Below are 14,503 nucleotides of genomic sequence, written 5' to 3' on the forward strand. Positions count from 1 at the left end.
TAATTATCGAAGACAAAGTTTCACAGACGAGACAGACCATCGAAAATACAATTTCTATGTTTCGGTTCGTCAGCCCTCGATCTTATCGTTGCCTAACCGAAAGAGTTCGAAATTGCAAGGTTTGTTTCGCTTCGCAAACTTCCAGATTGCGCCTATTAAAAGTTCCATAAGAAAGGTTTCAACATCACGATTGTGAATGCGTAATGAGCGGCACGAAAGGCCTGCGCGTAATCTGCAGGACCAGTTATCGAAATATCCCCGCTGAGGAGACAACTAGAACAGAGACATCGCGTCGATTCAGTCGGAATTTAATCCTTTCAACCGATGGAAAAATTTCAACTTTGAAATTCGCCACTCATTGACATTTTTTAAAAGATTCGTTTCAAGAATTATAAACTGTCGAAAATATAATTCAAGTAACACGATTTCCACAGTAGTGGAAGATAAAAATTCGTTATTTCTTCAAACGAATCATAGTATTCAATAACTCCAAGTACCAAATTCTAAATTTGATAACAGCCCTCCTATAGTTCTATAGATACAAATAAAATTGTAAATATTCCAAACAATGTTCTGTTCTCAATGCGTTCAAGCTACGATGTAACGATCGTTTAAAATTACAATTGCTGATAATTACAATATATTCATAATTAGTACGTTCTCAAAATTACGCGAGGTATCGTTCGAAAGGAAAAATGGACTTTGCAATGGGATGGAATCGTTTCAACTTGACGTTACTCGGTGTGTGGCCGGAACCGAGAAAAGTATCAAGAGGATCACGATTACTTTCGAGTATAATATTCTGGTTTACGACTATTGTGACGTTTATTTTCATCTGTGCACCACAAACAGCAAATCTGGTATTGAAATCAACTAATTTGGACGAAGTAATCGAAAATTTGTCGATTAATATACCGATCGCCTTTGCATTGGTTAAGCAGATCGTTCTACGGTATTATAAGAAAGGTAATTATACCTATATATATTTCTATTTATATATATATATATATATTTTGTATGTATATTTATATATATTTACTTACATATTTATTTTTCCAAATCTACCTAATCAAAGAAATAAAATCTAAACGCAGACTTATTTCACCCTTGTAATATTTTAAGGAATATTTTATGTAGCAGTATGAATGTGCATTCTATAGATTTTTACAAAATTTCTCATAAATGCATAAATATTCATAGTTAATTAATCTTTCAAGGTTCTGAATCAAGCTTATTTAATTTTGTCCCTTTTAGTATCAATACGTTAGACCATACGTGAGCTAATTTAACTAGAAACACAAAGATCTAATTACTGATACTTCACCCAACTACACGTCAATATTTGTTTAAAATATGTGACGATATCCACAAATATAATATACATATAACAATTAATATCTCTTTAGCCCTGACGCTATTACTCAGCCAAATGTTCGACGACTGGAACGAGCCAATCGCAAATCAAGATCGTCAAACGATGTTAAAGAACGCGAAAATTAGTCGAATGATATCCATAGTCTGTTCCACTTTAACATATCTCATGCTTTTCGCTTTTATATCGCTACAAATTTGGAGTAATATGCAAAGTGCGTCAGAAGCCGATCTAGGAGGACTCCTTCATCCAGCCACGTTCCCTTACGACACACGCAAAAGTCCAAATTTCGAGATTACATGGCTGGGACAGTTTATGGGCACGGTGCTAACCGCGATATGCTATTCTTGCTTCGACACGTTCCTTGCGGTTCTTGTGTTGCACTTGTGCGGTCAATTAACTGTTCTTAGAATGGCACTCGAGGATCTAGCTAACACGACGAAGAAGGATAATAATTACGCAAGATTCCATGAACGACTGGGATTCATTGTGAACAGGCACAATCTGTTATCTAGGTTGGTACAAACGATCTATTAGTGAACTAAAAATGTTTATTAAAATGTTTATTAAAATGGGTGTTAAAAGAAGATGTATTTCTCTCGCCAATTATTAAAAAAAGAAGAAAGAAAAATAAATTAAATGTTACTTAAAGAAAAGAAGATGTTAATAAATTTGGAAAATGAAAAATGCAAAACAATAATTTAATTAAATTAGGATTTAAAGAAGCATTTGTGATCCAAGGTTTGCCGTGATCGTGGAAGATTGCTTCAATCTCACGTTACTTATTCAGACTGTAATCTGCACAGCGATGTTTTGTCTGACTGGATATCGTATGATAACTGTATGCTGAAGTTAATATTACATTGATATTTTTCCAACGAGATAAGAAATTGCTATATAATGTACATTCCGTTCCATTTTAGTCCGTAGATCAGGAGCAAGCGGACGTACCAATAGTTGGAATGATATTTTTCATCATACACGTAATTTATACTATGCTGCATCTTTTTATTTATTGTTATATAGGAGAAATGCTTCTAGGGGAAGTGAGTTATTTATATATACATAAATAGAAAATTTTATTAAAGAACGAAAGTTCAATTTCTTTCTTGGAAAAGTAACGCTCCACACGCCCTAATACAACATTTACTTTCAGAGTACCGGTGTTGGGCAAGCAGCATACGAGTGCGATTGGTACGATTTACCACCGAAGAACGCGATTTCACTAATTATCGTAATATGTCGCGCGAAAGTATCGTTTCAAATAACAGCTGGAAAATTCAGTCCTTTCTCGCTCGAACTCTTTAATGCTGTGAGTCAAACGATCATGATTCTAAATTATTTTCTAATGGATTTTTACACACATTTAGACATGGATCTGAAGAGCTGACAGTGGTATTTTGTTAGGTTCTAAAAACGTCTGCTGGATACCTTTCAGTATTGTTAGCCATGAAGGATTGATTGTTCGAAGAAAAGTAACGTAATCGTATGGTTGAAATATATTGGTTCTTGTATATGGAAGAAACAATAAAAAAACACAGTACACCGAGCATTTTATAAAATCACGTTACATATCGTATAAATATTTTGATATCCGTTCAGAGGTTCATGTTGCGATTCATATAGTCCCATAACAATGCTTTTATCCGAAGTAATTGCACAAACATTCGAAGAAACTTTTGGTAAAACGATCAAAACATTGAAATATTCATAAAACTCACATTTCGTTGAAATAGCACGTCTTCCAAAGATTTTGCTTTTGGTTTTTTCCTCGTCGTTTCCACTTCACCGTTTTAACTTCGTGCAAGAAAAAAATATGAAATAAAAAAATTCATCCTATATTATATATACATAATATTATAAGAAAACAATGATATTTTTGTCACTAATGTAAAAAAAATTTGCACTTGTATAACATAACATAGAAAACCACTAGATACAAATAAAAAGCAAGCGATATGTTCCGGAGAGCTATCTATACGTTGTATCACTGCAGCGTACAGGGAAAGACTGCCCTTACATAGACCTCTGGAACTACCTAAACCCTAAGTGAAGAATATGACAGAAGAAAGTTTGATACTGAACTACGTACTATATTGAAAGTATTGGCATTACATGTAACTACACATTTAAAAAATTCGCATAGAAGAGAAATGAAATTTTTAATTACGTTATATTTTATTTTTATATATTAATCCTACAAATATAATATAATAAACATGCTACATAAATGTAACCGGTATAAATTTAATTCAATCTATTTCATAAACATAATTTTACAAACTATACATTTTATATTTTATAGAATTCCTGGGCATTATATTCATCGACTAAACAAATTTCTTTGACAACGTTACCTTCTAGTAATAATTGTATTTATTCATAGATTATTTGCTCGATGTGATCCAATTTCTTTTACTTGTGAATTTTGACACGCATCAATGAAAGGAACGTAGTATATACTGAGAGAGTTGCAAAAACGCAGGCATCACTTGCTTCTTTTTTATTTTCTCGTGTCGTGGAAGAAGTTATGAATAATTACAAATGAATACATACTTGCAACAGCCAAACTGTAATGATAGATCCAACTTACCTCGACATAAAGTTGAGAATGACACTGTACTGCATATTCACGAATAATTGATATCATAATGCTCATTCTAACTGCATGAAGGGGTCATGCGCTGAGAAAAACGACGGAATGGCTCCCCAACGTAAGAACAGGTGATTCAGTTTTGGGAAAAGGAGCCTCTATGGATAACCAACAAGGTAATGTTACATATTAGATAAAAAATATTTGTAAAATGTAGCAGTAGTTGTAGAAAATTTTCTTTTGTCATCTTAATTGTTAAAAATAAATGGTTATGTATGTGAAAATAATACAAAAAGAGCAAAAACGAGGGAAATCATATTTTTAAGTAATATACATACACCGCAAACAGAAAAAGAAATATTGTATATTAAATTTTGAGGTCGAAAACTATTTTTTAGTTAACAATGATTTAGATTTAAAATACCAAAAAATGGAGACTATATTTTTGAAGAATATTAGGGTTAGAAAAGAAATGTTATATATATATGCAACTGGCGACAAGTTCAAACCTTTCGGTATCCCCTCGACCAGTATAAATAGACGACCATGTCCTCCAGACACAGTCAGTCGCGGGAATCAATATCATTATCGAGTCAGTCAGTCAGTCAATCGCACGAATCAATATCAGTATCGAGTCAGTCAGTCGAGCGAATAAATACAACGAATCAGTCTAGCTAATCAGCATAACAATTAGTATCAGTACCGCAGTATCGCGTAATCTTATAACGAATATCATCAAGCGAGCAACACTTGCGATTAACTTTGTATTCTACACTTTAAAATATCTGTAAATAGAGTTAATCGAATTAACTCATTTTCTTATTACTATAACCAACAACGCGTCTCACCGCCCAACCCCAAAGTTTTTCCTGATTATTTTTTTGTAATACACACCATTTGGAAAATACTAAGAAAAAAGCTGCCTAATAAATCCGTGAACACCCTATATGTTTAAGATTTAGCTTAGGTATAAAATAAGTAGATGTGTGTAAGCCTTTATATGTGACAATATTCTCAAACAAGTTTCGGAATGAGCAGAGATTAGAAAAATATATAATGCACATCATTTATCCAGAGTGTGAAGATGAATAATAATAAAAAATATCAGAAAATATAATATCTCACATTTACATAAACATATACAGAACAACATTTTTTTTTTGTATTCAGGTCATAAAAACCTCGATGGGGTATGTTTCTGTCCTATACCCAATGAAAAATAAATAATAGACGATCCGATATATCTGTGAATTTTACAACCGTCCGTCAGCTTGATAAAAGAAGCGTTACAAAAAGAATATTTCAGTATACTTCTCCAAATGATGAGTTATATCTCAAAGCACTGAAAATTAAAATGACGAGATAAAAAAATTAGACACTGTGAAAAGTAATAAAATTATTAATTATTAAAGAGATTTTTCGAGAACACGAGTGCTTCTCAGGAAACCTTAAAGATATCATTTTGCCCTCTTTTCGCAGATCGACATTTTTCCCATCAAAATTGTTGAGAACAAAGGAAATTTGGTCACCGTTTGCTTTGACGAGTACAGATAAAAAATGAGCATGTACTTCCCGGCTTGCTGGGAAAACAATGTACGTATGTGTAGTTTAGTGAAGCCTGGTACAATTTTTCCTGGATCCTACGCCAACGAGTTGATGATCCCACTCGAAGCATAAATGCTTTTGCTGTAGCCACTTTATACCAAACTATCAACACACGTATCAGCAAAGGTTTACAGAAAGTATGTGGTCTGAAGTGACAGCAGTCAGGTGAGTACACAAGTTAGGGGAAGGATCTTCGCGTCATTCGCATCCCTTATGCTTGGTTTATAAATTTGTGCGTCGATGTAAGTCAGTGACAGTCACGCGTGTGATAGGGGGACATGATTTTCTGTGTCTTCAGGTCAGACTAGTAGTACGCTAGTAGTGTCGGAGCAGAGTGGAAAGCATTTATGGAGAATATAAAGGGAGGTTTTTTAGTAGGTTGACATTAGCATTCTACAGTTCCCCATAATTCATATTATGCATAATATGCATAACCTGTCATTTCCGTCCTCCTTAAGAAAAAAAGACGATGCTAAGAAACATTTTGTAAATTAGAGATCGTGCATCAAGTTTTAATGTCTGACTAGTCTCTCAAAAATCAACAATTGTCTGAATCGTGTTATAAACCATGAAATCCGAACCGTAATAGAATACATTTTTATAGCATCGCTTGTTACTAATTTATTATTGTCCAAATAAAATAAAAATGATAAATGTGAACACAATACTTTCAATAATCATAGAATAGATACATAATCATCTTACAATCATCTTTTTGAAGAGATAATAGACACACGCACGTATCTTGATTTTTAATTTATATTAAAAAAAACACACACAGAAATAGCTTTGAACGAAAATCTCACAAACGTCAAGATAATTATAATTATTTTTAATTCATCGATGCTTGACGAACAAACCAATAAAGCAGAGGCTCATGAAGGAAGTAGAAAAGTTACTTTGGATGGTCTCAGAGTAGAGAAATGAGCAATTGCGCGTACGAATCGAATTGATACAACGTCTCACCTTCTGAAACCAAATATCTTCTATTATTCATCATGAACAGGTCCACCCTTCCACTTTGTTTGACTGCAGGCAAATTTGGCATCTTCTCTATAGAACTGTTCAGTACCGTATGTACAAATACCGACTCATTAATCACGGCTATCGAAGTACATAATTCACTTTCATCAGTAAAATCACTTAAATCTTGTTTTAGATTCTGAAAACAGCGATGGGATGCCTTTCGGTGTTACTAACAGTTGCAAATAACGATTAGACTTGTTTATCTTTATCTCTTCTTTATCTCATCTTTAGAATACGTACCCTGATCTGTACGATTGTTCATCTACAATTATTTGAACGAAATGTTATCACAGTTACGACATATCACGGTACCGTATGTAAAACTTGAACGTATTAAACGTTACAACACAAGACTAACCGAGAAAGTGAATATTCTCTACATCACAAAAAGAAAATCCGCGATATAAGCAAAAGTTTCGAGCTTGGAGTTCAGCTGGATTCGTGGTAAAGTTTGTTTTGCTGGCTGAAAGATAACATAATTATCGAAGACAAAGTTTCACAAAGAAGACAGACTATGGAAAATACAATTTTTATATTTCGGTTCGTCAGCCCTCGATCTTATCGTCGGCTAACCGAAAGAGTTCGAAATTGCAAGGTTTGTTTCGCTTCGCAAACTTTCAGACTGCGCCTATTAAAAGTTCCAACAGAAAGGTTTCAACGTCACGATTGTGAATGTATAATGAGCGACACGAAAGGCCTGCGCGTAATCTGCAGGACCAGTTATCGAAATATCCCCGCTGAGGAAGCAATTAGAACAGAGACATCGCGTCGATTCAGTCGGAATTTAATCCTTTCAACCGATGGAAAAATTTCAACTTTGAAATTCGCCACTCATTGACATTTTTTAAAAGATTCGTTTCAAGAATTATAAACCGTCGAAAATATAATTCAAGTAAGACGATTTCCACAGTAGTGGAAGATAAAAATTCGTTATTTCTTCAAACGAATCATAGTATTCAATAACTCCAAGTACCAAATTCTAAATTTGATAACAGCCCTCCTATAGTTCTATAGATACAAATAAAATTGTAAATATTCCAAACAATGTTCTGTTCTCAATGCGTTCAAGCTACGATGTAACGATCGTTTAAAATTACAATTGCTGATAATTACAATATATTCATAATTAGTACGTTCTCAAAATTACGCGAGGTATCGTTCGAAAGGAAAAATGGACTTTGCAATGGGATGGAATCGTTTCAACTTGACGTTACTCGGTGTGTGGCCGGAACCGAGAAAAGTATCAAGAGGATCACGATTACTTTCGAGTATAATATTCTGGTTTACGACTATTGTGACGTTTACTTTCATCTGTGTACCACAAACAGCAAATCTGGTATTGAAATCGACTAATTTCAACGAAATAATCGAAAACCTATCGATTAATATACCGATCGCCTTTGCATTGATTAAGCAGATCGTTCTACGATATTATAAGAAAGGTATTTATACCTATATATATTTATATCTATGTTTACGTTTACGTTTACGTTTACGTTTACGTTTACGTTTACGTTTACGTTTACGTTTACGTTTACGTTTACGTTTACGTTTACGTTTACGTTTACGTTTACGTTTACGTTTACGTTTACGTTTACGTTTACGTTTACGTTTACGTTTACGTTTACGTTTACGTTTACGTTTACGTTTACGTTTACGTTTACGTTTACGTTTACGTTTACGTTTACGTTTACGTTTACGTTTACGTTTACGTTTACGTTTACGTTTACGTTTACGTTTACGTTTACGTTTACGTTTACGTTTACGTTTACGTTTACGTTTACGTTTACGTTTACGTTTACGTTTACGTTTACGTTTACGTTTACGTTTACGTTTACGTTTACGTTTACGTTTACGTTTACGTTTACGTTTACGTTTACGTTTACGTTTACGTTTACGTTTACGTTTACGTTTACGTTTACGTTTACGTTTACGTTTACGTTTACGTTTACGTTTACGTTTACGTTTACGTTTACGTTTACGTTTACGTTTACGTTTACGTTTACGTTTACGTTTACGTTTACGTTTACGTTTACGTTTACGTTTACGTTTACGTTTACGTTTATGTTTACGTTTATGTTTGTGTTTATGTTTATGTTTGTGTTTCTGTTTATGTGTACGTTTACGGTTACGGTTACGGTTACGGTTACGGTTACGTTTACGTTTACGTTTATTTACTTACATATTTATTTTTCCAAATCTACCTAATCAAAGAAATAAAGTTTAAACGGAGACTTATTTCACCCTTGTAATATTCTAAGGAATATTTTATGTAGCCGTATGAATGTGTATTCAATAGATTTTTACTAAATTTCTCATAAATGCATAAATATCCATAGCTAATAAATCTTTCAAGGTTTTAAATCAAGCTAAATTATTTTTATCCCTTTTAGTATCAATACGTAAAATCAATTATTCCCTATCAATACTTAATTTCGAAATACATACTTGCGTACATCAAGTATGTATAATAGGCCATACGTGAGCTAATTTAACTAGAAACAGAAAGATCTAATTACTGATGCTGCACCCAACTACACGTCAATATTTGTCTAAAATATGTGACGATATCCACAAATATAATATACATATAACAATTAATATCTCCCTAGCCCTGACGCTATTACTCAGCCAAATGTTCGACGACTGGACCGAGCCAATCGCAAATCAAGATCGTCAAACGATGTTAAAGAACGCGCAAATTAGTCGAATGATATCTATAGTCTGTTCCACTCTAACGTATCTCATGCTTTTCGCTTTTATATCGCTACAAATTTGGAGTAATATGCAAAGTGCGTCAGAAGCCGATCTAGGAGGACTCCTTCATCCAGCTACGTTTCCTTACAACACCAGCAAGAGTCCAAATTTCGAACTCACATGGCTGGGACAATTTATAGGCACGATGTTAGCCGGGATATCCTATTCTTGCTTCGACACGTTCCTTGCGGTTCCCGTGTTACATTTGTGCGGTCAATTAACTGTTCTTAGAATGGCACTCGAGGATCTAGCTAACGCGACGAAGAAGGATAATAATTACGCAAGGTTCCATGAACGACTGGGATTCATTGTGAACAGGCACAATCTGTTATCTAGGTTGGTACAAACGATCTATTAGTGAACTAAAAATGTTTATTAAAATGTTTATTAAAATAGGTCTTAAAAGAAGATTTATTTCCCTCACCAATTATTTAAAAAAAAGAAAAGAAAAATAAATTAAGTGTTACTTAAAGAAAAGAAGATGTTAATAAATTTAGAAAAATGAAAAATGCCCAACGATAATTTAATTAAATTAGGATTTAAAGAAGCATTTGTGATCCAAGGTTTGCCGTGATCGTGGAAGATTGCTTCAATCTCACGTTACTTGTTCAGACTGTAATCTGCACAGCGATGTTTTGTCTGACTGGATATCGTATGATAACTGTATGCTGAAGTTAATATTACATTGATATTTTTCCGACGAGATAAGAAATTGCTATATAATGTACATTCCTTTCCATTTTAGTCCGTAGATCAGGAGCAAGCGGACATACGAATAGTTGGAATGATATTTTTCATCATACACGTAATTTATACTATGCTGCATCTTTTTATTTATTGTTATATAGGAGAAATGCTTCTAGGGGAAGTGAGTTATTTATATATAAATGGAAAATTTTGTTAAAGAACGAAAGTTCAATTTCTTTCTTGGAAAAGTAACGCTCCACACGCCCTAATACAACATTTACTTTCAGAGTACCGGTGTTGGGCAATCAGCATACGAGTGCGATTGGTACGATTTACCACCGAAGAACGCGATTTCACTAATTATCGTAATATGTCGCGCGAAAGTATCGTTTCAAATAACAGCTGGAAAATTCAGTCCCTTCTCCCTCGAACTCTTTAATGCTGTGAGTCAAACGATCATGCATCTAAATTATTTTCTAGTGGACTTTTACATACAGTTAGACATGGATCAGAAGAGTTGACAATGATATTTTGTTAGGTTCTAAAAACTTCTGCCGGATATCTTTCAGTATTGTTAGCCATGAAGGATTGACTGTTCGGAGAAGAGTAACATAATCGTATGGTTGAAATATATTGGTTCTTGTATATGAGAGAAAAAATAAAAAAACACTGTAAACCGAACGTTTTATAAAATTACGCTACATGTTGAATAAATATTTTGATATCCGTTCAGAGGTTCATGTTGCGATTCATATAGTCCCATAACAATGCTTTTATCCGAAGTAATTGCACAAACTTTCGAAGAATCTTTTGGTAAAACGATCAAAACATTGAAATATTCATAAAACTCACATTTCATTGAAATAGCACGTCTTCTGCTTTTCGTTATTTCCTTGTCATTTTCACTTCACCGTTTTAACTTCCTGCAAGAAAAAAATATGAAATAAAAAAATGCATCCTATATTATATATACATAATATTATAAGAAAACAATGATATTGCTGTCATTAATATAAAAAAAATTTGCACTTGTATAACATAACATAGAAAACCACTAGATACAAATAAAAAGCAAGCGATATGTCCCGGAGAGCTATCTATACGTTGTATCACTGCAGCGTACAGGGAAAGACTGCCCTTACATAGACCTCTGGAACTACCTAAACCCTAAGTGAAGAATATGACAGAAGAAAGTTTGATACTGAACTACGTACTATATTGAAAGTATTGGCATTACATGTAACTACACATTTAAAAAATTCGCATAGAAGAGAAATGAAATTTTTAATTACGTTATATTTTATTTTTATATATTAATCCTACAAATATAATATAATAAACATGCTACATAAATGTAACCGGTATAAATTTAATTCAATCTATTTCATAAACATAATTTTACAAACTATACATTTTATATTTTATAGAATTCCTGGGCATTATATTCATCGACTAAACAAATTTCTTTGACAACGTTACCTTCTAGTAATAATTGTAATTATTCATAGATTATTTGCTCGATGTGATCCAATTTCTTTTACTTGTGAATTTTGACACGCATCAATGAAAGGAACGTAGTATATACTGAGAGAGTTGCAAAAACGCAGGCATCACTTGCTTCTTTTTTATTTTCTCGTGTCGTGGAAGAAGTTATGAATAATTACAAATGAATACATACTTGCAACAGCCAAACTGTAATGATAGATCCAACTTACCTCGACATAAAGTTGAGAATGACACTGTACTGCATATTCACGAATAATTGATATCATAATGCGCATTCTGACTGCATGAAGGGGACATGCGCTGAGAAGAACGACGGAATAGCTCCCCAACGTAAGAACAGGTGATTCAGTTATGGGAAAAAGGGCCTCTATGGATAACCAACAAGGTAATGTTACATATTAGATAAAAAATATTTATAAAATGTAGCAGTAGTTGTAGAAAATTTTCTTTTGTCATCTTAATTGTTAAAAATAAATGATTATGTAAGTGAAAATAATACAAAAGGAGTAAAAACGAAGGAAATTATATTTTTAAGTAATATACATACACTGCAAACAGAAAAAGAAATATTGTATGTTAAATTTTGAGGTCGAAAACTGTTTTTTAGTAAACAATGATTTAGATTTAAAATACCAAAAAAATAGAGACTATATTTTTGAAGAATACTAAAGTTAGAAAAAAAATGTTATGTATATATATATATATATATATATATATATTATTGGCATGCAGAATTATTTATTAAGCGCCTATTTATGATAGATGGAAACATAGATTTAAACTATGTGTATGGTTGGAACTATCACATGCTAAAGTTTATGGGTATCTGGCCGGAAGAAAGGAAATGGAACCGGCCTTCCAGTTATCACATTCTGTTACCGTTTATCATGATGGTGTGCTTCGCATGTGCCCCACAAACTATTAATCTTTTGTTAATCGCGGGTAACTCTAACTTGGTGATCGAGAATCTTTCGACTAATATTACTACCACGATTTCACTTATGAAGGCTATGGCTGTTTGGATCAAAGGCAAACGTAAGCATTTCAGAAAATTAACAAGTAAGGATTTATCATGTTTCTTTTCAGTAAGAATACTGCCAAATATAAACTATATAAATCTTATTCTATTATTCTACTTCATTATATTCTATTACCTATCTACGTTATATTCTACAATATTCTTTAATCATATTTCAATTGTCAAACAAAACGGACTCTCAAGACGTACTCTATCTGCCATTTTCTCTTACTGCAAGCATTAAAGTTTTTGGTAAAGTGCATGGCTAATGACTGGAACACAACGATGGACAAAGCCGAACGAGAAACAATGGTGAACATCCGGAGGATCACTAGAAAGACTACAATAAGAAGCACGTTGATGGCCAACATTGTGCTTCTCGCTTTTGTGCCTGCACGGTTGTTTAGTATGAGATACAGTGACAACATGCTGTTCTATCGTGGCTATTTCCCCTATAACATTACCATCAGTCCAAATTACGAATTGACAATGATCGGTCAATTCATGGCTACGTTTTATGCGGCCACTACGTACACAGCAGTAGATACTTTTGTCGTTCTGTTGATTTTCCATGTCTGCGGACAGCTTTCGAATTTGAGAGACGATTTACGGAAGATTCATTCGTACGATAAAAAAGATCTGGAAAAGAAGTTGCAGAAAATTATTCAGAAGCATGAATATATTAGTAGGTTCGTATTCAAAAAATTTGTTCTTTTTGAAGATGGTGAAAAAGATGGAAGGAGCACAGTGATGAGTATAAATTATAATAAGAAGAATTATGAGATATTAATTAACGAAATTGAAATTCGAGAATTTAAAATCTTTCTAAGTCCATCTTTTACTTTCTTTGTTTTAACCATTAAATGCATAATTTGCCATCTGACAATTATTAATCATGTCGTATGCATATCTAAGATTCGCCAACAAGATAGAGAATTCTTTCAACATGATGCTCCTCCTTCAAATGCTGAGTTGCACCATTCAGATATGCTCTCAATCTTACCAAGTCATTATGGTACGAAGAAAACATACCTTTTCCAAATGTATATCGCACTAAAGTATCAACAAATTTTCTAAAATAAATACACCATCTTTGACATCATTTAATTTATAGTCATTTGGAGAGCAAGAGATGGAATACATGATTTTGCAACTTTCGTTTCTGCTGATATACGTAGTTTATGTGATGTTGCATTTGTTCCTATACTGTTACATGGGCGAAAAACTAACTTCCGAGGTACCTTTTATGAAAGAAAAATTAATTAATCGATGTTTTCGGTAATTAAAATTTGCAATTTTTTTCAGAGTACAGAAATTGCTGACACGGTGTACAATGCCGAATGGTACAATTTACCTCCCAAGAATGCAAGATGGCTTATAATTATCATGTGTCGTGCCAGGGCTTCGCCTTTAAAAATTACAGCAGGCAAATTTTGTTCCTTTACTTTAGTGCTATTCTCTCAGGTAAGCGTGAACGAGTCATAATACAATTTACTCTAAAATGTGTTATAACGCAAACGTGTCATTAGCAGAATTGAAATGTGCATTCGATAAATTCGTCGTGTCATGCGCTTTCGTATGAGATAAAAAAACGTACAGCATTCTGCTTCAAAAACTGTAGTTCACTCTCGTTTCTTGAAAAATACTGAAAATATTAAAAATATATATATATATATGCTATTACACTGGTCATAGAAAACTATAAAATTTTTTCCTCGACCACTTTTTTCTAATATATGCAATTTACAAGAAAAACACTGGCTAATAAATCCGTAAACGCCCTATACATTTAAGATTTAGTTCAAATATAAGATAAGATGTATGTATATGTTTAAGATAGGAATGTAAACTGGTGAAAGTCTTTAGATAGAACAATATTCTAAAAGAAATGCGAGAATGTGTAGAAGTTAGAAAAATACGTAATCCAGACCCTTCGTCT

The 14,503-nt window shown here is 33.2% G+C and overlaps 3 protein-coding genes across 3 annotated transcripts; all 3 read left to right on the forward strand.

Annotated features, from left to right (window-relative positions):
• The first annotated feature begins 11 nt into the window (after positions 1–11).
• LOC126866130 (odorant receptor 13a-like) lies at positions 12–3,097 on the forward strand. Its single transcript, XM_050619304.1, has 6 exons — positions 12–966; positions 1,407–1,887; positions 2,114–2,213; positions 2,296–2,418; positions 2,529–2,684; positions 2,780–3,097. Exons 1-6 carry the CDS (start codon positions 696–698, stop codon positions 2,831–2,833), a joined length of 1,185 nt encoding a protein of 394 aa, XP_050475261.1. The 5' UTR covers positions 12–695; the 3' UTR covers positions 2,834–3,097.
• A 5,773-nt stretch (positions 3,098–8,870) lies between these two features.
• Positions 8,871–10,864, forward strand: LOC126865867 (odorant receptor 13a-like). Its single transcript, XM_050618759.1, has 5 exons — positions 8,871–9,689; positions 9,917–10,016; positions 10,099–10,221; positions 10,328–10,483; positions 10,579–10,864. Exons 1-5 carry the CDS (start codon positions 9,118–9,120, stop codon positions 10,630–10,632), a joined length of 1,005 nt encoding a protein of 334 aa, XP_050474716.1. The 5' UTR covers positions 8,871–9,117; the 3' UTR covers positions 10,633–10,864.
• A 1,572-nt stretch (positions 10,865–12,436) lies between these two features.
• On the forward strand, positions 12,437–14,049 carry LOC126865868 (odorant receptor 4-like). Its single transcript, XM_050618760.1, has 5 exons — positions 12,437–12,581; positions 12,803–13,318; positions 13,452–13,579; positions 13,679–13,801; positions 13,870–14,049. The coding sequence occupies exons 1-5, from the start codon at positions 12,437–12,439 to the stop codon at positions 14,047–14,049; spliced, it is 1,092 nt and encodes a 363-aa protein (XP_050474717.1).
• The last annotated feature ends 454 nt before the right edge of the window (positions 14,050–14,503 follow it).

Source organism: Bombus huntii, chromosome 5, assembly GCF_024542735.1.
Source record: "Bombus huntii isolate Logan2020A chromosome 5, iyBomHunt1.1, whole genome shotgun sequence".
In the NCBI taxonomy this organism is placed as follows: domain Eukaryota; kingdom Metazoa; phylum Arthropoda; class Insecta; order Hymenoptera; family Apidae; genus Bombus; species Bombus huntii.